The sequence below is a fragment of the Tursiops truncatus genome, chromosome 11, assembly GCF_011762595.2.
Source record: "Tursiops truncatus isolate mTurTru1 chromosome 11, mTurTru1.mat.Y, whole genome shotgun sequence".
Classification (NCBI taxonomy): domain Eukaryota; kingdom Metazoa; phylum Chordata; class Mammalia; order Artiodactyla; family Delphinidae; genus Tursiops; species Tursiops truncatus.
Genome location: NC_047044.1, coordinates 9,937,036 through 9,963,347, shown reverse-complemented (window position 1 = coordinate 9,963,347; position 26,312 = coordinate 9,937,036). Strand labels below are relative to the sequence as shown.

Genomic DNA, 26,312 nt, shown 5'->3' with positions numbered 1-26,312 from the left:
CAGGTCCTGGCTGGACACCACCCGGATTGGATCCCCCTGTCCAGGAAGCAGTCCCGCCCACGGGCATGGCTCCTGTGAAAGGCCCCTGAGGGCCCAGACATCACATCCGACAGGTGCTCAGTGGACAGAGGTCCCTTTGAGCTCCAGGCCAGGATCGCCTAGGGACAGCCCCATGGCCTGGGCCCTCGGGGCACTGGGGACAGTGGGCAGGAGGAAGAAGACAAGGCTTAGGGGACAGAGGGGCACAGGCCAGCCTCACAGGGGCTGGGAGGAGGCTCACCTTGCCAGAAGGAGAGAAAGATGACAGACTTGACCATGAAGAACTTGAGGACGGGGCTGTAAGGGCTGAGCAGCTCCCGAGTGGCAAAGTAGAAGAGGAAGAGGGCGTAGAGGGCCAGGCTGACAGAGATGTTGTAGATGATGGTCACGTAGAGGTAGCCACTGGTGACGCTGTGGGAACAGGGAGCATTCTCTGGCTTGAACTGACCCTTCTGCGGGACAAGGGGCCTCCTTCCCCCCTTTGCCCTGCCCACATGCCACTCTGCACAGCTCTCAGCAATGCTCCCCGAGCCATCAAAGGGAGGGGACGGGTGATCAAAGCGGTCCAAACACTGCGGGGAGTGCAAGGGTGAGCACCTGCAGGACAGGCCAGCCCTGCCACCTGCAGCTCCGTTGCCCACGCTCCTGGTGGAGGACTCCAGGTGTCCTCGGGGGCGGGGCCTCAGACTGATGGTCAGAGGGACACGAAGCTCAGCTTTTTATTTTTACATCTTTATTGGGGTATAATTGCTTTACAATGGTGTGTTAGTTTCTGCTTTATAACAAAGTGAATCAGCTATACATATACATATGTTCCCATATGTCTTCCCTCCGAAGCTCAGCTTTGCTCTTTGCGCTTGAGCCAGGGGACGTCCCCGGTGAGCCTCTGTTTGCTCACCGGCCCTTGGGGGCTGTCGTGTAGGGTACAGGGAGTGTGTCTGAAGTGCGTGCAAGCTCAGGGCCACGTGGGCCACATGGTCACTTTCACTAACCCCTCGCAGTCTTGTGTGTGCGTCAATTCACACAGGAGAGGAGACTCGAGACGGGCCCCTCAGGGCCCTGGCCCTCTCGCCCCCTGCCCTGGGATGGTCACTGTCCCTTCTTGCTCTCCCCGGCCCCCACCCAGCACCACTCTGCAGCCTGAAGGTGACAGACGCTGAGCGCTCACTCTGGTGCCAGAGGCGGGGCCGAGTGCGATGGTACCACTGCCAGGCTCCGGCCCCAAGATTCAGGGGTGCGGCAGGCGGGAGCAAGGCCGGGGTCAGGCTTGGCCTCCACTCAGAGGATGGACACGGGGGTGGGGCAATCAGAGGCCAGGGCACGAGCCTCAGGGCAGGGCCGCCCACTCCTCCCCACACGCGCTGTGGGGGGACCCACTGCTTACTCAAAGTCACCGTCTCGGTACTTGCCGAAGGCCTGGAGGACCACGGTGCTGACGGCCATGAGCGGCTTCACCACGCAGAACTGCAGGGTGGCCTGTTGCAGAGAGAAGGTCAAGAGTCAAGGATAAGCACAGAAACCACGGAAGCAGCAGCTCCTCTGGCCAGCTGGGCCTGGGCTGGATGCCAGGGGATGGGGGCGGCCCAACCTCTTGCCCCTGGGGGAACTGCTGTCAGGAGGGGAAGGCAAAACACACGATACAGTAACAGGGCGATGCAGCTGCGTGAGAAGACAGGATGGGGTGAAGGAAGAATGGCAGAGACGCAGGAGACAGAGATTCCACCAGAGGAGGGGCCACCGTGAATGTGCCAGGGACGGGGGAACGGGCAGAGCGAGCAGCTCATGCCAGGGGCATGAGCTCGGCCCGGGGGCAGAGAGCGGACAAGTGCAAGGGGTTAAGTGCTGGTGAGGGGCAGCAGCAGGGAGGTGGCCCCAGAGAGCAGAGGCAGGTGAGGGTCTCCTTGTCTGCCCTGGGTCTGGCTCCCTGCCCCATGCTCTAGGCCTGGGTCCAGGGTTTCTGTCAAGCTGGGGTCTTACTGGGCATGGAGATGACCCCACAGGAGCATAAAATAGGAGGAAGCCTGAAGCCCAAGGTCCGGAGTCCCGGCAGGCGTCTGAATTCTGGCCTTTTGCCAACTACCGCTGCCGAAGCCCGAGGGGGCGGTCACCCGGCCTCCGAGCGGTTGCTCACGGTAGATGGTTGTAACCAGCCCCGTGTTGCACGGTCGCTGTGCGGGGACTGGAGAACAAGACCGCACGGGGCGTCGTTGGAGGTCTCCCACTTCTGAGCGCTCAGCAGAGGCCTCTGCCACGGGAAGAATCCCTCAGCCAGGTTTCCACACGTCCCTACAGAGGCGCCAGTAAACGCCAGAGGCACCCTCGGTGCCCATAGAATCACCAGAAGCGCGATTCTCTTGAAAGCAAGTAAGTCGAAGCCACGAGGCCCCTTCTGTGGAGACGGGAGCCATCTAACAAGGCCAAGCTAGCGTGCCTCCAAATGGGACAAGGGCCCGGAGCAGAGACAGTAACCCGTGGAACCCACAGTCTCTGTCCCGAGAGAGGCTCGAGTGCAGTTTGCAGGGGAGCCCGGGGCGGCCTGAGCCGCGTGGCTGCCAGGAGGAGAGGCGCGTGTGACGGGGGCTAGAGGGGCGATGCTGCTGTCAGCAAACCCACAGAACTCCCCTGCCCCCCGCCCCCTAGGGGAAGCGGGACCAGCACGCTTTGGGGAAAGGGAGGGTCAGCAGCGTGTCCCAGGCGAGCCCTGCGAGCCTGCCAATAGGCTGCTGCTGCCCCGGGTCAGCTCACTTGGGGCCCACGACAGCCCCGTGACTTCTAAGTACTGTCAGCGTCCTCAGGGTACAGATGAGGAAACTGAGGCACAGAGAAGCTGAAGTGGCAGAAGAGGCAAACTTTCCAGGAGACTCAGACCCAGGCACCGGCACTGGTGACAAAGCTGCGGTGTCCTCTCTCACGTGGGAAAGGGGGGAGGCGGCTTCTTCAGCTCTTTCCTTTTACCACCTGACCCTGCCACTTCCAGGAACAGCAGTGGAACATCAAAGCCCACAGGGCTGGGGAATAATTTGCAACAAGGCAACCCAGCTAGTGATCTGGGGTCAAAACTTCATACACAACATCACCATCAAAGAAGGCGGTGAGTCACAGCTGGGCCAGCGCTGGTAAACAATGGCTCTGACAGGCCCCACCCTGAACCCAAGACAGTCTGAACTCCTTCCCTGCAGGTCCTGCGGGGAGGTTTTGAATTTAGAAACACCCTAGGGAAGGAGGATCTGGAAGCAGAACTGCAGACTGGGCCGCCCAGGCAGTGCTTTGTGGGTGCGTCTGCACTGCAGGCACGGCCCCGCCCAAAAGGGAGCAGAAAGGCCAGTCCTCCCGCAGGTCACGGTGATGCGCCGTGGGTTTCATTTCCCCTCGTGACGACGCTGCATGATGCTGGACGGGCTGACAGGCCCTGTGGAGCCCCAGAGGAGACTAAATCGAGGTCATGCCAGCTGGGCGTGGTGCCTGCCTGCCTCCCGGGCAAGGGACAGCGGGCTCTGAGCCAGGGCTGTGTTAAGGGCTTTCCCTCACCTGTTCCTCAAACCATCCCTTGAGGTAAGTATCATTACACTCATCTCACAGAAGAGGAAACCAAGGCTCAGAGAGGTTTCGTACTTTATCCAAAGTCACACAGTCACAGGAGAGGCTGGAATTCAAACTCAGATGGTCAGACACCCAGACCCGTGCACTTACGCACAACACCACACTGCCTCCACCCAGGCCACTCGAGGCCACTGGGGCGGCAGCTCTGGAAACTGGAAGCTGCTAGATTGCCTGACAAGTGGGAAATGGGGGAAGGGATCAGAGGCTGCTCAGGCCTGTTCTGTCATGTTCTTTAATGCAGAAACCCTCCTGGCCTCTAGCCGCAGCTAATCAGAAGTTTTCAAACAGATTCTAGACTCGCCATGCACTTCCTCAGACACTCACACGCCACAACTTGGTCAAAGTGAGCAGGAGTCTGGGACCACTTCCTGCCCAGGGCTGCATCAGGCACTCCTGGGAGACCTGTTGCTTCCCCTCTGAGCACACCCCACCCATGCAGGTGCATCCCTAACTGCTCAGGGAGTGGGTGCTGGGGCTTGGGGTGCCTCACAGGAAATGGGAACCCTGCAGGTGGGCCCTATGCCCGTCTTTGTCCCTATGTCAACCAGGGGCAGCACGGCCCCTGCAGAGGCTACTCCAGGGCACAGACCCAGGCTCCTGGTACCTGGCCTGCAACTCCTGACCAGGGCAGTTGCTGGGGGTGCCCACCTGCTTGCAGAACCGCAGAAATCCGATGGAGTAAGTCTTTCCCCAGAGGCAGCACGTGCCGTACATGCAGCTGGACCTGGAAGAGGCGAGCAGAGAAGGGGCTGGTGAGCAAAGAGCCGGACTCAGGAAGGCAGGGCTGCGGGAGGCCGCCCTCACCCTCCTGCAGATCCAGACAAGCTGGGGTAGGGCGGGGTAGGGTGAGGATGGGGCTTGGATCCTGGGCAGTCTTTGAGCACAAGGCCAAGCACAGGGAGAGAAGCAGGAGAGTGTTTGCATATGCAGTAGGGTATATGCAGGAGCAGGGAGACACCGACCTTGGGGTAACAAACCAACTTAAAAGGCACTGAACGTAAAAACTACAAGAGGGAGAAACAGGCAAACAGGAAAGGACAGGAAGAGAGAGAAGGAGAAAGAGCCAGACAGGCCCTCCCAAGAGTTCCAATGAATGGCCTCGCTCAGGAAGTGTGGGAGAGGCAGAGGTCAAGGTCACGGGCAGGGATGGTCTGTGTGACCGGCTGACGCCAGGAGAGCTCGGAGAACGTCAGGCCCAGGAAACAGGGTGGTGTGGGGGGGCTCTGGGGGGACTTCATACTCACTCGATGGGCTTCCCTCTGATCTCTGACATGATGGAACTTTCCCCCCCAAGGTATTCATAGCACAGGCTCAGGAAATTATAGATGACCAAGGCTGTGAAAACAATGTCCAGAGAAAAAGCACTCAAATCAACAGGATGGATAAACAGATGGTGGAATTCTAAACAGCAACGAAAGTGAAAGAACCACAGTCACAGGCAGCAACGGGGAGGGAACCTCAGGGACATAAGAACCCGCAGTGAATATTCCATTTGTAATCAAAATCAGTCACGGCTAAATCATGCTGTTCAGGGAGGCGCACACACACTGCTGGTCACACCACAAAGAAAGGCAAGAAAGTGATTAGCACCAAATCCAGGGCCGTGTGGGGAGCTGTGGGAGGGGAGCTCGGGACGGGGTGCTGCGGGCTTGAGGAGCTGGCAGTGTGCGTGGTCTGGGTTTCGGCTTTACAGTTGGTTATTAGCTTTATGCACTTTTCTGTTTGTGTGTCACAGATCACAATTTTAGGACAAAGCAACAATAAAACTTTCTCCAGAGGGATCTCAGGAGAAATGCTCAGCAAGAATGAGATAGAACCCCTTATGCACTCAGCAGCGGGTAGCGGCATCTCAGTGAGCACAGCATGACAAGCTGTAGCAAAACCTATGAGAGGTGCACAAAATATAGTGCAAATTCCTTAGGAAGCTGGGCCAGCTCATCCTGAATCATGACACAGCTTGACATCACCCACAGAGATCCACAATTTACAACAGCGACCTAGGGCACAGCAGAAGTACGCTGTAAATGCCGCAAATACAGCACTATGTTGTAACTGGTCTCCTGGTCAGAGGACTTCTGCGGGGTCAGCAAAGGCAGGCTGCTGCCTGCAGGGTGCTAGGAGCACACAGAAGTGCCGGGAGCCAGGGAGCCAGGGCGTGGAGGGGAGGACGAGGTGCACAGCGGAGGACGCCACAGAGGAGAGGATGCAGGAGGCAGATCAGGGACCTAGCGCAGGGCAACAGGAGACGTGTCCAGCGCAGGAGTGAGGCCAAGGGGAGGGTCAAGGCGGGGTCAGGGGATAATAAGATCAAGGGAGAGGCACCAGCAGCCCTGCAGCCAGCGGGCTCCTTCTTATCTGACCAGCCAACCCCGGTGCAGCAGAAGGGCCTTCAAGGGCCCCCGGTGCAGCCCCCTAGCTCAGCTCAAGATCTCTCGCCAGGTGGCTTGGTCCCTGCCCACCCGTCACACTTCCTTCCCAGCAACACTAGGTGCCCCCTTCCCCTCGGCAGGGTCTCGTGCCCTCCGTGTTTCTGCCCTTGCAGATCCTACGGCCTGGACGCCCTGCCCTCTGACCTGCTGGTACCGTCAACCCGTCAGACACCACCCACCATGAGAAGTCCTCGGCCACCACCATGGGGGCTCATGCGTCCCCACCCACGGAACCTACCGGTTTGCAGACAGACGCTGTGCCCCCGCCCCGCCCACCCCTGGAGTGTGATTACTGACTGGGAGCCTGCTTCTCCCTCGAGCGTGGGCCCAGCCCTCGGCACGTACTAACCACACCACAAACGCTTGACTGCCTGAAACTGGAACACAGGAAATCCTGGCCGTACGTTTGGAGGTAGAAGTTGGCCTTCAGCAACGTGGAAAGGAATATATTTGCGGGCTGTACGCCCCTCAGTTGCTCTAACCTAGTAAGGTTGCACGTCTGGGGCTGGGGAACAGGGGCCCAAGTGGCACCCTGCATAAACATGACCCACAGCATCTGTCACCTGTGCTGCAACCGTCCCCCTAGAGACACACAGCAGAGGGTTTGCAGTGTGACTCTGCTGGGAGCCTCTCTGTGGCTCAGTTTCCTCACCTGTTAAAATGGAGACAGAAAGAGCCCCTACGGAGTTAGGAGGTGGCAGGATTTCAGTGAGTATGCAAAGCGCTCAGGAGAGCGGCCAGCACTCTCAGTGTTGGCTGTCACGGCCACTATTGTTTATCTGTCCCCTGACGGGCTGAGGGCCCTGTGAGCTGCCTGTCCGACACAGAAGCAGCTCGGGATGCTTGGTGGCTGCAGGAATCTCCACTGACTGGGCTCCAGATCACTCTCCACTGACAGAAACTTCGGGGTATCTGACGGCAGGGGGGTGAGGGGCGGGGGGCATCACGCCCAATCTGATGTCAGGCTGCTAATAACCTTCGTCCAGAACCATATAAGGCCAAGTAGGGTGGATGTGCCCATTCCAGTCTGGGTCCAGCTGTCTTGTGGTTGACGGTATCTTCCAAAGGCAGCCACATCCCATGACAACGACACTCCTCTCAGAAGAAGGGGTCTTCTTCCCTCTTTTTGCATCTGGGTGAACTGGGGTGACCACGGCGGAAGCGAAGCTTGGTGACATCTGACGCTGGGCTTAGAAAAGGCCTCTTTCTTCCGGCTCTTCCTCTCTTGAGACGCTTGCCCTTGGACCCAGCCACCAGGCGGTGAGGAAGCCCATGCTGGCCCACGTGGAGAGTCCACATGGAGAGGCTCATGTGGGGGAGGAAGTGAGGCCCCCAGCTGACATCAGCGTCAACTGCCAGACACGTAAGTAAACCAGACATCAGATGGCCCCTCCCCCAGCCTTCAGGTCTCCAGCTGAGGCCCAGGTACCACGGAGCAGGACCAAACTGTCCCCAGCGTGCCCTGTCCCAATTCCTGGCGTGCAGTAGCCATGAACACAATACATGGCTGTTTCACACTAGTCTGTTTGGGGGTAGTTATGGACACAGCTACAGTAAGTGGAATGTACGTAACACCACTTCCGGAGTTCCCAGGACGCGCCGTGATCTCTCACCTCCCCTCGGCGGCACATCCCCATCTCTCTGCTAAACCCCAGGGGCAGACCCAGCTCAGATGCCACCTTGTCCTTGGCGGCCTCCCCCGTCCTGCCGCCATGCTCACATCACACCCCACAATCTCTCTGCTGATCTGTCTGATCCTTCCAGTACAAGAGGCAGCATAAAGCAGCCAGAAAGCCATGGATCCCGGAGCCAGACTGCCTGGGTGTGAATCATGGTTCCACCACTTAGGAGCTGTGTGATCTCAGGCAAGTTTCTTAAGTGCTCTGTGCCTCGGTTTCCTCATCTCTAAGCCGGGGATAACAACAGCTTCTTCCTGGTGAGGCTGCTGTGAGGATGGGCCTTAGGGGTGGGAGTGTGATGCCTTATCTATAAGGCTGTGCTCACAATGAACAGTCCACAGTGTTACCCACTGTCTTCTGTAAACACTGTAAACACCTTGCAGGCAGGAACCGAGGCCCACCCACAACAACTACCAAAGGGCTTGACACTTCCATACTCAATCAACACGGAAGGAACAAACGAAACGAATGGATGGACACAGGCCACAGCTCCAGGTGAGGCTCAGAGAGGCGGGGCAGGCGGGTATGGCCAACACTCAGTCTTGCACTCAAGGAGCTCACCCTGTCACAGCCTGGGAAGCTGCACCTTCCCCAACGTGATCAGACTTCCAGTCCCCAAAGACAAAACCCTCAGGCGAGGCCACAGGGGCCCAAGGTTCATCAGCCTCTCTGTCCAGAACCACCGAGCTAGGCTGTCCTGCAGTCCACTCCTGGGAAGAGCTTGGTGCCCGAGCTCACATCCTTTCCTGTGTCACAGCACACGCGGCACGCTCCTGATTACGTGGTCCACCTGTCTGTCCATATGCAGCTCTGCATTCAATGGTCAGATCATCAAATTTCATCCATCTCTCAGTTCAGGACTTTTGACCTTTTCACAGTGCTATGGGGCCAGACAGTCTGGCCAAATACCAGTTTGCTGACGGTGTCTGTTAAAGAGTCATTAGTGAGTCAATAATGCATCTCGGAGAAGGGAGACAAGACAGAATCTCGAGATCTCCTCAACCAGCCCACACCAAGACCCACTGACCATCTGGACAAATCAATGCCCTTCCGAGCCATGCAAAATACCCCCACCCCCCACCCCAGCTGGACAACTCAACACACACCCCAGGAACAAACACAGTGATATGCTGGCTCTGGACATCAGAGGAGCAAAAAAGATTATGAGTGGGGTTCTCGACCGGCAGCACTGTCTCCTGACCACGCTTCTGACCACAGCTCCAGTTCTGGTCCCCCGGAGAGGCCCCAGACACACAAGTGACCAAGGGGCCCACAGGGAGCATCCAGCATGAGGGAAGGGATGGGTTCCCACCCACCCCACCCCGGCCTCTCTCTCTCTCGCCCTGGAAAATCAGGTACCTGGAACTTTCAGCTCCATTCTAGATACCAAATCTTAAAGGAACTAGAGACAAATGCACACAATCAGGGGCAAAGGACCAGAATGGAGATGAAAGGAGGATGGCACTGGAGACTTGAGGCCTGGAGAAAAGACATTAGGGATCACTTTCATATAAGTGTGGACCACCTTCGTCCAGACGGTCAGACAGGACCCACTCATCCCAGGGGCAGATCCTAGGACTTCAGCTTAGTATAAGAAACAATTTCTGGCAGGTAGTCTTCAGAGATGAAAGGTAGTGAGCTCCCTGCCAGTGGAAGCATGCAATCAGAGGCTAGGCAGCCTCTGAGCTGAGACATTAAAGGGGTTCCAAGCAGCTAGGTCGGAAGCTAGGGTCCCTTCCGACCCTGAGATGCGAGGCTTTCTTTCCTCACTGGCAACTTCTCCCACCAAGAGCTGTCTGGACAGGAAGCTGCAGACCAAGAGGTTACTCTCCACCCAGCCTCCCATCCAGCATCCCCCCTGGCCTGACAACTGCAACCACACAGCCCTCAGGGGCCCGAGGGACTTCAAGAGAGGACCCGCTAAGAAGCACACTCTGACTGTCCCTGCCAGCTGCAGAGGACTGTCCTCGTGAGTCCCCCACTGCAAGTGACACTGGCTCCAGGTCACTGATGATCCCAAGCTCACCTCCTCCACACACCTGCAGCCCCTAAAGCCGGCCTCAGGGCCTAGCCCTTTTCGCTGCACAGAAATACTTCGGTTATTTGGAAAGATATATTTCAGAGTAACTTGTGGATGAGCCCGGAAAACTTAATTTTGACCACTTTGGACAGAAACCTTCTCTGCTCAGTAAACAGGGGCACCCAAACATTCCTTCCTGCTTTTTCTGTGACTGGTGATCACCGCTGACAACGACGGATGCGACGTGCTACAGCCAGGTGGGCGGGGTCCTCCCTAAGCACCTGTCCCCAGACACTGAGCTGCTCCGACGGCACTTTGCTCTTCCTTCCTCATAGCTTTTCTGTCCTTTGCCGTTCCTGCTCATTGATGCTTCTTGCCACCCGAAACACTGATTCTGGTCCCTCTATTTGTTTCTTCCGGATGTCTGCCTTTATTCTGACTGGTTGAGCTCTTCTGATTCCTGGCTCTCTCAGAGCCATGGCCAAAAAGGGCCACCACCAGCCCGTGAGTCCTCCTGGCAGCACACTGGCCTCTGGGTCTTCTGTGGTCCTCAGCGGTATTCATCCAGGCTGTGTGCTCCCTACCTGGGAAGACGTTTTACTTGGGCCAGATTCCAGGAAGCTAAGTTTTGTCCCAAATCTGAAACCGGGACAGCTTTCAGAAAATGAGGCGTCATCCTTTGCTTCTTTCATGCATGTAAAATCTCTTCCCTTAACAAGAGTTCACACTTTTGTAGGGGAGAAACTTGTCCTGTATTCCTTCACCAAGCCGGCACGGAGCAATTCCTAGGCCTCAGAGACCCAGGGCTGAGTCCAGCCTCTGGCAATCACTCTCTGGGTAACTTGGGCAAGTTTCTTAGCCTACGTGAATTTTTTTTTCACATCTGTAAAACGGGGGTGATAATATATACCCCACCAGGTAATTGAGAGGTGAGAATGAGCTAACAGTAATGAAAAATGCATGGTAAACTGTGACGTGCCACACGAACGTTATTGAGAAAACAGTGCCGCGCGAAACACCTGTGGAGGGTGTCTCCCTCGTCTGAGCTCTGGCCACCCACATGTCTGCCCACAGAGCTCCCCAGGCTGTCTCAGAGTCAACTTTAGGGGCTACCTCTCACCCCAAACACAATCAAACACTAAATGTAGGTAAGAGGGTTGGATTCTACCCCTCCACCCTGCCTGCCCCCTACACCCTGGTGGCACGTTCCTTAGGCTCTGTGAATTCCGGCCCTTACCAGGCAGTAGCTGCAGAGCAGGGGCACCGTGGACAAGCATTCACTTCTCCCTGGAAAATGGAAACACCACCTCGCAGGGTTTACCTCCACTCTCCCCTGAAATGCCCCTGAAGTGAGAACGAATGGGGGGAAGGTACAAACCTTCAAGGACAAGGACATGGCACCAGAGGCAGCAAACAAGGGATGTCGACCAAAGCTCTGGAAGATGCGGCACAGTCACTAACCCCAGGGACAGGAGGGAGCCAGTGAGAACCCCAGGAACCCGAAGACGGGGCGCACCACGCAGCTCTGATGGCTGTGGGTAGGGGTGCAAACGGAAACGCTGGCCTACAAGTGTCCACGTGGAGCTCTGGGCTTTTTACTTTCAAGACAGGTTGTGATGGTTCTGTCCTCACAGAACCTGGCCCAGCTGAGGACAGCAACGCGAAGACTTGCAGAAAATAGAGAGAGGAAGTCTAAATACCAAGGGGAGATGTCCAAGGCCTTTCCCGGGCTGCACCTGTAGCTCAGCCCCTCAGCTCCTTCCTCCCAGGCAGGAGATGAGAACATTATTCTCTGGGGAAACAGGTCCAGAATCAAAGCCTTCATTTGGTGTCTGCCCCGCCACCACACGAAAATGGAAGAGGAAACGCCCCGTGTCCTATCACCCAACTGGGAGGAGGCCCAGCAGTTTTAAGCCCCATCCTTTTTTTATTTTTATTTTTTGTGGTACGCGGGCCTCTCACTGTTGTGGCCTCTCCCGTTGCGGAGCACAGGCTCCGGACACACAGGCTCAGTGGCCATGGCTCACGGGCCCAGCCGCTCCACAGCATGTGGGATCTTCCCGGACCGGGGCACGAACCCGTGTCCCCTGCATCGGCAGGCGGACTCTCAACCACTGCGCCACCAGGGAAGCCCCCATTCTTAAATATAAAAAATAACCAAGGACCTGAGACATTTGAGGAAAGCTTCTTACCCAAAGGTCAAAGAGCAAAGCAAACAAACAGATGGAAGGAATTCAGGAGACAGAGATAATGCAGGGAACAGAAGAAAACTGTAATTAGCAACCCCAGAAAAAGAAGAACCAATACCAAGAACAAGGCTAGGAAAAAGAGAGCAGGGATGAGCTCCTGACATTTTACAACATGATAAAGGAAATAAAACCTCAACAGAGGGAGTTCCCTGGTGGCACAGTGGTTAAGAATCCACCTGCCAAAGCAGAGGACATGGGTTCGATCCCTGGTCTGAGAAGACCCCCACATGCCGTGGAGCAACTAAGCCCGTGCACCACAACTACTGAGTCTGCACTCTAGAGCCCGCGAGCCGCAACTACCGAGCACGTGTGCCACAACTACTGAAGCCCGTGTGCCTAGAACCCGTGCTCCACAACAAGAGAAGCCACCGCAATGAGAAGCCCACACATAGCAACGAAGAGCAGCCCCCTGCTCGCCACAACTAGAGAAAGCCTGCGTGGAGCAACGAGGACCCAATGCAGCCAAAAAGAGAGAGAGAGAAAAAAACTTCAACAGAAAAGCTCAAAGGTAACGATTAAAAAACAAAACAAACAAACAAAAAAAACACCTCCTGAAAAGCAGAACAAAAAAGAGATGGAAAATCCCAGGAAATTGTAAAGGAAATTTGAGGCTCAATCCAGAAGTGCAACATTCTGCTTAACAGGAATCCCAGAAAGAGGGCTAATAAAGTGGAGGGGAAGACATGATCAAAACACATTCAGGAAAACTTCCCAGAACCACAGGACGGGGGTTGCTTCCACACTGAACTGAAAGGGCCCATCAGGGGCCCGGCACAATGAACATCCCACCGCTTGTGAGGTTTCAGGACAATGGGGATAAAGGCAAGAGCCTAAAAGCCAGGGGGGGAAAAAAAAAGGTCACATACAATCATTAAGGATCAGAATCCAGCAGACTTTCCAAAAACAACACTGGAAACTAAGAGAATGTGAAAAACATGCCTTCAAAATTCAGAGGGAAAATGATTTCCAATTTAGAATCATATTCCCACTGAACACCAATCGAATAAACAATATAATAAAGATATTTGCAGATAATTTTCAGATTTCAAAAAACAAAACTCCCATGCAACTTTTTTTCTCAGGGAGCTCCTAGACGTGCGCGAACTAAGAAGAGAGCAGACGTCAAAAGTGGAAAAGATGGCATCCAAGGAGCAGGTGATTCAGGACAGGAGAGGCGACAGGATTACCGGGATGACGGTGAAGGAAAGACCCAGGACAACAGCTGAGCAGAAGGAGGCCTCAAGGGCAAGCAGTGCAGACAGGAGCAAGAAGGGCAGGGCTCCAGGAGCACCACCATCCGGAAACCCTAGAGCTAGGAGGCGAGCTGATGTGTCTGGCGTCACTGACAGGAGGGCTTCTTTTTTCACTTGCCTGAAGCATTTGCGGAATAAAGTAATGATAGAGACACAGAAAACAGAGCAAACCAAAAAGCAAGACAAGTAGTAACCAGAGGAAAAATGAAGTCAAACGAGGAAACGTCGTCTTGGGACACTGTAAGGCTCAGCTTTGAACAACATTTACAGACGTGTAATGATGTATACGCTGAACACAGACTAAGAAAAATCATGATAGGGTCACATTAAAAAGATGAAGGAAAGAAAACGTGTGCGTGCGTGTGTGTGTGTGTGTGTGTGTGTGTGTGTGTAGTTGGAGGTAACATACCTAAATCAAGACCTTCCACAGCAGGAAGTCACTATAGAACACTACATAAAATTGAAAAATCAAGAAACAACAGTATAATCATATTTTTAGGTTATTCTAGAAAAAGAAACCGGTTTAAAGAGTTTAAAGCAGGATGACTTTGGGAGTGAGGAGGAGTTGGGGCAGTTCTGTGTTTCAAACATATGCATGTATTACCTTAATAAAAGTAAAATTTTAGTTGTTTTAATTTTGTTAAAAAGAAAAGCAAATGTCCCTGCGATGCCCGGCAGAGAGTCTGGCTCTGACCTGGCCTGCGGGACGGGACGGGCTGGCTCCAGGCGTTGGGACACTGAGGAGGAAGGGTGGGAGGAGGAATGAACGGGGAGGGGGCTTCTCTTTGAAGTGTAAGGGACACACCCCATCACCAACTCTACAGGGGAAGCTCTTGCTGGCAGCTGCAGATAAGACCACAAAAGGGGAGGGTCCGAGACAGAGCAGAGGTGCTCGAGCTGGCCAGGCCAGGGCCAAGCCCACTGACTCAGACACTGCAAGCTGGTGAACTCGGGGGTGGGGGGGGGGGCGGGGGGCAGCCTGAACTTCACAGCAGCTGCTGTGCTGTTTGTAAACTCCCTCGGAGAGGCCAAGCGGATAATAGCGTTGCTAGGAGATGTGCTTCGCAGGGCAGCAGGCTTCCCGGGAGGACCTTTACGTGGCTGGGAGGAAAGTTGGGACAGGCAGGGCCTGAACAAAAGGGCTTCTGGGGTGGGGGGAGTTACCAACCATCTGCTGCTGCCTCTGAGGCCTGGAGTGAGGATGGTGCGGAGGCCCCGGCGGTGCCCCCCTTCTGCCATGCGCCCCAGACTTCAGGGCCCAGGAGAGAAAGGAGCCTATACTTGCCCCCCATCACATAGGAGACACCCCCCACCTCCGCCCCCAGCAGGGATCAGCTCTTTGCTTCTCAAGAAACCAGTCGGCATTGGCTGCTCCTGAGCACCGGGCAAGGCTGGCAGCTGAACGGAAAAGGGTTCTCAGTTCCACCTTCCCCAACCTCAGCCTTTACAGCTCCCCAGGTGCCCAAAGGTCTCCCTGGGGACTCCACTGCTTCCAGGAACACCAGGCGCTAGAGGCCCAGTTATGCCCTGAGCAGGTCCCCGCCTGGCCGCAGTGTTCTTACCTGACAGAGCCGGGCCAGCCTGGGGATTCAATGAGGCCCCATGTGGGCGAACGCAAGGCATGCAGCAGGTGTTCAATAAAGTCCCTTATTCATTCGAAAAATGCAGAAGGAGTGAGCACCCATCACGTGCCTGGCTCTGTCGCACAGGCTCTCCGCCCACTCCTGCTCTCATGGAGCTGACAGTCCACGAGCGAGACGGAGCAAACCGGGCTCACAGGCTGTCTGAGCTTAACTGCAAACCGCGGTGAGGCCGAGAGGACTTGGACAGGGGTCTGGGAGCAGGAGCGACGGGGAGGCCTTTCCGAGGAGATGCTGGAGGCAAGATGAAGGAGGAGGCTCTGCAGTCACTGGGGAAACTGATGTGCCGGGTGGGCGGGAAAAGGGGTCAATGTGACCGCAGGGCTGGTGGGGCACAGTTTGTGCCTGTCAGGTGCCTGCATTCCCTCGCCAAGTCCAAAGGCATTTCCTGTGCCCTGCGAGTCCTCAGGTTCAAAGTGGGACAAGAAGAGAGACTCTAGCTTCTTTGGGGATGAGCATGCTGCACCCCAATATCCACTGAGCCCAGGGCTGGGGCAAAGCCCTCTGGGGTCTGGGAAGCAAATAACCAGTCGTGGTCAGAGCTGCCGGGCCTCGGCATAAGGAATACCAGGTCTGGTCACTCTACCCGAAACCAACAGTGCAGGTACGGGGAGAAAACAGGAAAACGCAGGACCGTGAGAGAAGGGTGGGCATCAGAGCAGGGGTCTTGAATTCAAGGACCCTCCTTCCCATCCCTGCTGGCCTCTTTGGGTACAGGCCAAAGCATCGCTGGCCTGTGACTTGTCTTGGGGCCTCTGGCCACCCCCTCCCCTTCACCCCCTCCCCTTCACCCACCCACCACCTGGAGATTTTCTAAACTGCAGTTTCCAATCACATCGTATGTTTGTGTATCACCAGTAAAAAGAAAATCTAAGTTTCCCTCTATGTCCCACAAGGCTTTGTATGTCCCCGTCCCTGCTCCCACGGCAATGCCCTCCAGCTGCTGGTCTCTCCTCTGGCCGTGGCCGGCCCCCTGCACAGCTCCCAGCGCCTCCCAGCCCAGCACGCTGGGACTCCTCTCTGCCCAGAACGAACGCTCATCCACGGTACGACATGGCGGACGCTGACTCATTCTCTGAGACGCTGCTCCCCGCCCACCCCAGGCCAGGGCCACTGGGAGAGAGCGTCCCTGTCTCCTTGTGCTGACAGTTTAGGTGGCACAGATGTCCGGAGAGCAGGCGGGTTGAGGGCGGGCTTGCCCAGGGCCCAGCACAGGGCCTGGCCGGTGCTTGCAACTCGGTATAGGAGCGGGTGGTGCTTTCACACCACACACGAGAACTGCCCCCTGAAAGGCAGCGAGTCACCTGTCCCAGTAGCACAGGCTTCTCCAGGGACAAAGCCCTCAGAATTAAGACACGTGGGGAGGGAGGTCCAGTCCTGCTACCACCTTACCACGGACCCCTGGATAAGCCCCTTACCCGTCTGTACCTGGGGCTTCTACCTACAAATGGACCGCTTATTTGCTGCCCACTCCCCCATCAGAGATGCCGGCACTGAGAAATGAGACACAGGTGGAGGGTCCCTGCTCCCAGGTATCTGTGGAGGTGTTTGGGGGCCGCATCGCAAAGCGCCTCAGCAGGTGAGACGCTGGCTACATGTGTGCTGGTACCTGGATGGAAACCGTGAAGGGGTTCAAGAAGTGACGGCTGGCCCCTCAGGGAGGAAGCTGGGACACCCAGACAAGGTGGGTGCACAGCCCCTGGCCCAGCTCTGCACCCCCCTCCCCTGGCCCTCCCGGCGCCGCTCGCGCTGTCCTCACCCTCGTAGCAGTCGCGCACGGTGCCGAAGTACACATAGTACTGGTCGTTGGTGAAGAAGAGGAGGCTGAGCCAGGAGTCGAAGGCGTAGATGGGCACGATGAAGAGGATGCGGACGATGTAGCGCTGCTCGTTGGGGCAGCTATAGCAGCGCAGGTGCATGTATATCTGGGGGCAGAGGGGCCGGGTCAGTCAGGGCCCACGGCCCGCCTTGGCCCGCCTGCTCCACAGAAGGAGGAGACCAGCCCGTGTCTAGCTCCGTCCTCACGAGCGCTGGGACCAAGTTACTCAACCCTGAGGCTTGGCGTCCTCCTCTGTAAAGTGTGATGACACAAAACTTCCGTCGTGAGGCTGTGGGAGCATCAACCACAGGGCGCGTGAAGCTTGCAGGCTGCGCGTGGTGGCGCCAGGGCCACCACACAGACACCGGCCACGAGGCCACGCCCAAGACCGTGCACATCAGCCAGGGACGTGCCGGCATCCACAGCTGTGACAAGCTCCCTGGACCCGTGTGCACGGCCAGGTTTGGGAACTGGGTGCCTGGTGCAGAGGAGGCTATTAACACGCGTGTGCATGTCCCTCCGCCGCCTGGCCTTTCTAAACACCTGGCCCCTGGGGCATGGAGCTAACACACAGGCGTCCAGGTGGTCGCCCACCCCACCCCGTCCCTTAACTAACTTATGGTGTAGAGGGCGGGAGGGACGGGACCCTCACTTTCACAGAAGGTGGGAGCACTTCCTGGCTGAATGGCTGCAGTGATGGCCTGTCTCATTTTCCCATCTGTTGAACAGGTGCAGTGCTGCCTGCCTTGCTGGGAAGTTGGGAGAATGCAATGTGGTTTTTAGAAAGCAGGAGAAAAAAAAAAAAGCTGCATACAAGTGCCAAGAACTGCTCTAACCACGATGCACAGTCCCAGCAGCCAGAGTCTCTCGTCTCCGCTCCCATGACTTCATGCTTGGCCCAGCCGAGCCCTGGGCTTGGGAGGAAGAGAACAAAGTATTCCCCATCTGCTGTGAGCCAACCACCTTGGAAGCAGTCGAGTTCTAGAAGGGACAGGGAACACTGGGACCCGAACAGGCTCAGCCTCCCCTCTTCGCTTGGCAACCTTCAAATCTTCTTCCTGGGGCAGCCAAGGCACATCCCAGCCCATGGCAGCCTCCCCGGGGACAGCGAGCACAGGGGGACGTGAGACTTGACTTCTATCCCAGCTCCACCACCAACCTGTACGTGACTAGGCTAGTTCCCCTCCCTCCTCCCTCTCTGGGTGTCAATTTTCTCATCTGCAAAGGGGTCACTGCCATCCTGTGCCCCTGAACAGTTCCCAGGCTCCCCTGCAGTTTAGGCTAGACACATGACCAGTTCTGGCCCTTGGAAGTGGGCCATTTCTGGTTGAGAAAGTTAAACACCCAGAGTGCTTTCTGCACACGCCCCTCCCCACAGCTGTCAGATGGATGATGTCTTAAAAGCTGCAAGATGCTGGAAACACAGAACGGAAACTGACCTGCACTGGGCTGACTGAGCGGGAACCTGACTCCCCCGGGTGAAGCCCCTGAGATTTCGGGCTTATTTTTTACTGCAGTGTAGCCTGGTCTGGCCTAACTAACACTCTGTTGGACAACAAACCTTTCAGGACCTCCCTAGAGGGCTGGGGCTCACTGGCTCAGGGGCTCCTGCCCAGCCTGGGTACCTGGTGGCAGGTGATGAGCAGGGCCGTCCAAACGAAGAAGCCAGAGATGGCCTGAGCGGCGGTTGTCATCAGGAACACAGGCTGCTCCATAGCTGTGGGGCTGCCTTCGGGCATCACGGAGACACTGGGCGAGGCTGCTGCTGTTGTGGGCGACGCTGGATCTGGGGCCAGTGCGGCCCCCCTCACAGTCATGGTGCCCGGCAGCAGGGGGCTTCCTGAGAGAAACCCTCGGGGTAAGCGATGAGCTGGCCTAGAGAGAGGGAAGCGCAACGTTAGCCTCCTTCCAAGCGTCAGTGGCGGTGTTGGAAAGAACCCTCCAGGTCTCTACTTCCACTTTCAAAATGTGACCAGACCCTGACCACGTCTCACTCCAGCCCCCAGCATGTCTCCCCTGGATTAATGGAACAGGCTCCTGACCGATCTCTCTGCTTCTGCCCTTGCCCACACCATCCCCACACGGCAGCCGTGTGAACCTTCTAAGATGTTAGCCAGATTGGGTCCCTCCTCTGCTCAAAACCCTCCGACAGCTCCCATCTCCGTCGGAGTATAAGCTGCTGTCCTTACAGAGCACACGGGCCCTCCGTGCTCTCTGATCTCATCACAATTCCCATCTCGATCCTTCCCTCCAGCCACACTGGCCTCCTGCTGTTTCTTGGACACGCCAAGCCTGCTCCTGCCACAGGGCCTTTGCACTGGCTGTCTCTGCCCAGCCACACAACTCACTCCCGCACTTCCTTTAGGCCTCTGCCCTGACCACCTGCTCAAATGTGGCAAACCCTCCCTCACCCCAGGCGCTCCTGACCACTTTGCTTTGCTTGATTTCTCTCCAGAGCACTCGTTACCATCCGACTCCATCTGACAAACTGTACCTTACTCACATGTTCATTAACTACCTCCTGCAGCAGACACAAGCTCCCTGAGGGCAGGGGCCCCGCTCTGCTCACGGCTGGATCTCTGGCACTTGGAACAGGGTGGGCACACAGCAGGTGCTCAGTAATTACCTGCTGGCTCCGCCCATCTTTACACCTCTGGGTCTAGCAAGATCACTTCAGCACTGAGGCATCCCCTCTACGGGTATGTGTCTCTTCTTTGCCATTTCTCCCCAGTTTCCCTGATGGCTAGCATCCACTCCTCCCCAACCAGCTGTGCCGTTCTGGAGACTTCGCGGCCCTTCCCCACCAACAAACTGCTCACCTTTTAACTTAGCTCATGTATCACTCTTCCTAAAAGCCTGTCCCGTTCACCTTCCCCAGTCAGGTACTTCCACGCATTTCACCCGCCTCTGTTGTTCTACGTAACACGCCGCTCTGTCATTGGCTCGCGTTTATCCTCCTAAGTCTGCCTACTCTTCGAGGCAAGACCACTTTTCCATCTTTAAATCCCCAGCACCGGGCTGAGCACCAAGGCCACTTGTAACATTTATTTTATTATCTATTGATTTTCACAACTTATTCCAAAAGGACTTTGAGGTACTTCAGAGAGAAGCAAAGAACAGAGTTGAGGAAGCTGGCCTAAAGGAAGATTCTGGGTGGGAGAGATGGGAGTGGGCGGGACACAGGATGGCACTCCAGGATCCCAGGCAGTTACCCCAGGCGGGCTGTCATGTCAGCCCTGCACTTCCTGGTGGCAACAAATTAATGGTTTCACGCTGGATGGCAACCCAGATGTTATGGGAAGAGCTGTTGTGAGGGATCTCCTGGCAAGTTTACAAACAGGGACCAATGCTGGCCGGGGGCTAGAACCACTCTCAAAGAGCAAAGCCATTCTGTCAGAACCACCCGGAACTGCTCTTGGGAGGGCTGGCCACTCCTGCATCCGCGAGCTTCCGAGACCCAAGGCCCTGACGGAAGTGCCTTTCAGTGCTGCCACCTGTTGACAGGTTAGGCACGCCGTCCTGGGGCCACGGAGCCTCCTGGCAACAGAGGCCCTGGAAGACTAGCCTGCAATGGACCAGGGGACCAACCAACCACTGATGCAAACAGATGCAAAGGTGAGAGTCGAAAGAGCCCTGGCCGGGGCTCATGTCTCAGCTCCACCCCAACCAGCCGTGTGTCTGCACGGGCTCACTGGGCCCAGAGGGTCCCCACTGCCTGACCCAGAAAATGGCCAAACCCCCAAACCCAACCATCTCAGCCTGAACCCTGAGGTCAGCCCAGATGACCTCTCCCAGTGCCTTCCCAGTCTGAGCTGATATTCTCAGCCAAAACATTCTGACACCAACGGGAGGTTTCCCTGGGCCTTCCTGGGGTGCACCATGACCCCGCAATGAAGAAGAGGTTCTTTGCCCACCATCTCCCCACCCTTCTGCCCCCATCTGAGCCATGTCTGCTCTTAGCTGTAAGTTATTACCCCAGGAGAGCCCTCTATATTGCTATTTTCCTATAAAAATAAATGATCTATAACACACCAACCAAGAGAAGAATCTAGATTAAAAACTCAAAACTGGAGACGTCATCTATATAAAGAAACTCAAAACTGGAGAAGGTGCCTATATAAAGACTGGTGGTGCTTTGAAAAAGAGACACAGTGACAAGTCTAAGAATAGCTCCTGTAAGTATGGTTGCAAAACTGAAAAGCAGTGCCAGAAATATTTCCAGAAAAAGAAGATTTGGGTTGTAAATCATCATCTTTGTCTGTCATCCCAAATTAAATGAACAAACACAAGGAAATGGGAGGGGGGGCTTCAGGAAGTACAAATACTCCCCAATCTTCTCCTTCTGAGCAAGGGCCGGGTGTGTCAAAGGCTGTTTTGTCCTCTACTAACGGCAGTGTTGAGAAGGCCCTGTACAGACTCCCCAGAGGGGAGACGGCTGAGCTCTGACCCCACCCTAACCCGCACCACAGGTAACCCTCCAGGGCATCTATGTAGCTTGTGGGAGCTGATGAAGGCTCCGCCCCGTTTCTTGCTGGGACTCTGCTTCCTCACACTCAAGTGCCCTCCTTATGTAGGTCATCTGGTTCCCAAGAAGTCCACTCAAGAGAGGGCAGGTGACTTGCCCCCAAATTAGACGCTGGACTTAAACCCAGGTCCTATAACACGTTTTAGGTGCCTACTGTCTACCAACCCGGGCCATGGATGAGCTGCCCTCGGGCTCCAGAGCCCCCTTCCAGGACAGGGGTCACGGCCATCTCACCAGGGCCCTGACTTCTTCTTGCAGGAAGGGGAGGGAGGTACTTCCCAGGAGGGGAAGCCACAACCTGGGCGAGCACTCCGGCGGCCCGACCCATGCTGGCCATGTTTCGTACTGGGGGCCTGGGATATACAAACCAGCTACTTCACTCTCGGGCGGCCCTCGCTGTTTGCAAATCATTTTCCCCAACGTGATCTCATGCTTTCTCTCACAGCAATTCTGAAGTAAGCAACACTATCTACATCTTAGAGATGAGAAAAATGATGTGAAACTGGGTTTTACAGCTTCCTGGGGTAGCACCAAATGACTTGAGGGTTTTCATAATAACCCCCCAAAATACTTCAGACAATGCTCTGACTTACAGATGCAGGGTCCCCGGCACCCAGAGAAGCAGGTGAAGGCAGCTCCTGGAAGGCTGTCTCCCAGAGCTCACCCTGTTCCCAGGACCCCAGGCAGCTCACGGCACTAGACCCCGCAAAGTTCACAGAGTGTGGGTGCTGGTGGCAGAGGATGTACACTGGGGTCCCATCCTTTCACACTCGGGACGGGCACCTACCTGGAAAGGACCTCTGCCTGCCTGGGTCCCCCAGGTGAGCAGGACACTGGCCCAGTGGAGCCCCGGACCTGGGAGAAGTGGGAGTTTGCTCCCCAGGGAAAAGCCTCCCCCACCCCCCCGGCTGCCTTTCTTCAATGTGGCACACACATGCCAGAGGTGGGGATACACGGATGCAGCTCAGAACCCCAGATGCTCTGGCAGGTCCCCTGTATTTTCTTAACTGACTGAACGTTAAACTTCTGCCAGGGTCAGGCAGAGAGCCTGAGGGGAGACACTGGAGTCATCTTTCCAACAAACACATCCGGAGGCCTCTGGGTGCTGTGCTGGGCACGGAAGACCCGGCCTCGGCCTCAAGGACTCACGGCTCCTCTACACGCCTGCTCGATGCAACAGGGGTACCCAGAGGCCTTACTTACCCCACCGCACTGCACAAGGGTGAGTGCCGAGCACCCAGGGAACCCCGAGGAAGCACCAACTGCCTTGGCCAAGGCTGGGGAGAGGGGTGGGGTAGGCTCTGAAGTGGCAGGGACTTTGGGGCAGAGTCTCTATGGGGCATAACCGAGCTCCAGCTGTGAAGTCACCAAGCCGAGCTCCTGCCGGACTCCACCGCCTGCTGGCTTGACTTCATCTCTCAGAGCTTCAGCTGCTTCGTCTATAACATTTGAGGGTAACGACGTCATTGTCGGGGGAGTGTTCCGCTTTACACAAGCCCATTAGTAAATGGAGACAGAATGCGACCAAAAAAATGACCATTTTGCAACTCCTAACACAAATAATGGGCATAGATACAGATCATCAGCGGACGATGAAACCGCTAAGTGAGAGGCGGATGGGGAACCTGATAAGGGATGGAACAGGCAGCACCCTCCAAACCCACAGTCAAGGTCAACATCACTAAAGGGGGGCAGCCAGAAGTGTTGAGCCCCCTAGTGAGGTGCACAGGCAGCACACAGCACCACCTAGGAAGGACCCTCACCCCAGAAGTGAACTGGAATCAAAACAAGTCGCTAGAACTAACCACCAGTATCCAGGAAATACAGAGGGTAGCAAAACAGATGATACCGCCAGGAAGTAGCAGCCAAAGCCAGACCACGGGACGGTCTATAGGACAAATGACCTGGTTTCTCCCAGGAGTTAGGGGCTTATAAACAAAGGTGGCTGAGGGGCTGTTATGGAACAAAGCCAAGGAGACATTACAACTAAATGCAATGTCTACTAGACCCTGTTGGGTCCTGGTGCGAACAAACCAATGATTGAAAGAAGACCTCTTTGAAATACACAGCACACAGGAATTCTTGCCGATTTTGTTAGGTGCATGGTGGGTATGTAAAAATAAAAGTCCTTATCAATGGAGGAAGAATAATCTTTTTAATAAATAGTGCTGGAACAATTGGATATCCAGAAGCAAAAAAGAAAAAGAACCTTAACCTAAACCCTATACCATATACAAAAATTAATTCAAAAACGCATCATGGATTTAAATGTAAAGTGTAAGGCTACAAAACTTTTAGAAGACCCAGGAGAAAATCTTTGAAACCTAGGGCTAGGCGAAGTGTTCTTAGACTTGACACCAAAAGCATGACCCTGTAAAAGGAAAAATTGACTGGACTTCACTAAAAGTAACAACTTTCATGCTGTGGCCCTGTGAAGAGGATGAAAAGACAAGCCACATAGTGGAAGAAAATATCTTCCAGCCACATACCCAACACACCAGCACCTAGAACACAGAGTATAGGAAGAATGCTCAAAGCTCAACAGTAAAAAAAGAAAACAAACCAAAAAAAACCCAAACAATCCAATCAGAAAATGCGCAAAAGACATGAACAGACATTTCACTCAAGAAGGATCGTGGCCAACACATAAATAGCTGTTCAACGTTAGCAATTAGGGAAATGCAAACTAAAACCACAATGAGATATCACTACCCACATATAAATACGAAACAGTGACATCAAATGCTGGTGAGGATGCAGAGAAACTGGCTCTCACATACGTTCCTGGTGGGAGTATAAAATGGCTGAGCGGCTCTGGAAGAGAGTTTAGCAGTTTCTTGTAAAACTAACATGCACCTACCATACAACCCAGTAATCACTTTTAGACATTTATCCTAGAGATGTGATTGTACATTCACCCAAAAACGTACCACAAATGTTCACAGCAGCTGTGTTTGTAATCCTCAAAACATGGAAACAGTCCAAACGTCCCTCAACGGGTGAAAGGTTAAACTCTGCTCTATCCAGACCATGGAATACTACCCAGCAACAAAAAGGAACAAACTATTGACACAGGCAACAGTCCAAACAGATCTCAGGGCACTATTTAGTGAAAATAGCCAATCTCAAAAGATCACATACTGCCCGATTCCGTTTATATAACATTCTCAAGATGAGAGATCTATAAAGATGGAAAACAGATTAGTGGTTGGCGGAGGCAGCAAGGAAAGTGGGCGCACAGATACCCAGAGGGTAACACAGGGAGTTCCCTCCAGGCGGTGAGATACTTTGTATCTTGATAGTGGTGGCGGCTACAGGGGTCTACAGGAGACAAAACTGCATAGAACTACACACACATAAGAACGGTGAAAACTGAATAAGGTCTCTCGTCTAGTTAACAGTACTGTACTAATGTCCATGTCCTGGTTTTGATACTGTCCTACAGTAATTTGAGATGTCACCATTGGGGGGAAAAAAGGTACATGGGACTCTACATACTATTTTTGCCACTTCCTGTGAGCCTATAATTATTTCAAAATTTAAAAGTTTTTAAAGGGTTCTTATTAAGAGGAGATGTACAATGAACTACTTAAGGGCAAAAAAGAACATGACATCTGGGCTTTTGCTCTTTGAAAAGGGGGAGAGGGACAGATGCAACAAGATTGCCAGATGTTGCTAACTGTTGCAGCTGAGTGACTGACGGGTAGAAATGCATTCTATCAAAACTATGCACTCTACTTGTGTTAGAAATTTTCCACAATAAAAAGCTTTAGACCGTAGAACAGTAGAATTTTCCACCAAATTTGTAAAGAGATGGGCAGTCACTCAGGAAATTGTATCAGAGATTTACTGGTTATCTTGTAGAAATGCAATCAGAAAGATTTGTCAAACCCAACAACGGAGCTCAACACATCTTTTTTTTTTTTTTTTTTTTTTGCAGTACGCAGGCCTCTCACTGCCACGGCCTCTCCCGTTGCGGAGCACAGGCTCCGGACACGCAGGCTCAGCGGCCATGGCTCACGGGCCCAGCCGCTCCGCGGCACGTGGGATCTTCCCGGACCGGGGCACGAACCCGTGTCCCCTGCATCGGCAGGCGGACTCTCAACCACTGCGCCACCAGGGAAGCCCAACACATCTTTCTTTTACCAAAAAAAAAAGTTCCAATGCCCCATTTTTTCCTATGACCACTGGTTATCACAGAGATGCTTCCCAGGGATGTTTCAAAAACATCTTAAGGCATATTTAATATGTCCCTTCACAGGAAAGGCATGTTATCACAATGAATGAGAAAGGAACTGCTCTTCGAAAGAAACCTCAGTTAGGGCAGAGCTTTCTGGAAAAGTATATGTGAAAATGCTTCTCCTGTTGTAGGATTTTATCACCAAAAACAGTATGTCTGTAACTTACAAAAACGCTCATATCTGAGCTCCTAAAAGCCTACGTAACAGAATTTTCTAATCTGTTTAAAAATTTCCAAAGCATTTGAGTGGGTTTTGGACTCATGTGTTAAGAACTTTAAAATACCTTCCATTTAGTTCACAAGAACATCTGATTGGCATCAGGGAGGATGGAAATGTACTAGCCAAATTTCAACAAATCCTCTGCGTACACAGTGGATGGGATGGAAAAATGAGTAACCCGATTTAGAAAAAAAGCCAATGATGCATTTCCTCTGTGTGCAGCTACATGTCCTGGGCAGGGATCTTTTTCAGGGACGGCGGCCATTAAAACCAAGTATCTAAACAAACGGCTCTTTCCCAGAGCATCAGGGGACAGTTTCCAAAAATAAGTACATGAAGTCAAAAGGTTTTTGTACCACCAACAAAACTTTTTTTTTTTAATTTTTAAAAATTATTACATCTTTAACTCATCCTTTGATTTCTGTTTTTGGTGTAGGTTTTATGATATACAAAGTATAACTAACATAATACAAGTATAGAATAACTTCATCACTGTCCATATATTGGGGGCGCATGCCCCCGAAGTTCTTCTACTGATAGGGATGTGTGGGTAGAGAAGGTCTAAAGAGTGGTGCTGTAAGCAGTGGAAAAAGCCAGTC

The 26,312-nt window shown here is 54.2% G+C and overlaps 1 protein-coding gene and 1 long non-coding RNA gene across 8 annotated transcripts in view; one reads left to right on the top strand and one right to left on the bottom strand.

The window, feature by feature from the left end:
• Window positions 1-26,312, bottom strand: part of TMEM184B (transmembrane protein 184B) — a 48,915-nt gene that overhangs the window by 5,777 nt on the left and 16,826 nt on the right. For 5 of the 6 annotated variants that reach the window (XR_004528833.2, XM_073788178.1, XM_073788179.1 and 2 more), the window contains 6 exons: window positions 18,354-18,603; window positions 16,669-16,834; window positions 4,884-4,974; window positions 4,288-4,363; window positions 1,424-1,515; window positions 281-450 (listed from right to left, as the gene is read on the bottom strand). Coding sequence is in view for 5 of the 6 variants with exons in the window: in XM_073788178.1 (XP_073644279.1) it covers window positions 281-450; window positions 1,424-1,515; window positions 4,288-4,363; window positions 4,884-4,974; window positions 16,669-16,834; window positions 18,354-18,545 (787 nt within the window). In the remaining variant the exon portion in view is untranslated. Of the gene's footprint in view, window positions 1-280; window positions 451-1,423; window positions 1,516-4,287; window positions 4,364-4,883; window positions 4,975-16,668; window positions 16,835-18,353; window positions 18,604-26,312 lie in introns of those variants that run through there. The other variant, XM_073788181.1, reaches the window with a different exon arrangement.
• On the top strand, window positions 421-14,009 carry LOC117314163 (uncharacterized). Of its 2 annotated transcripts, XR_012324182.1 has the most exons (4): window positions 421-7,431; window positions 7,833-7,937; window positions 8,135-8,242; window positions 13,099-14,009. It is a non-coding gene; the product is annotated as an uncharacterized lncRNA (long non-coding RNA). The 2 variants fall into 2 exon arrangements; XR_012324181.1 differs by having other exon boundaries at window positions 421-7,937.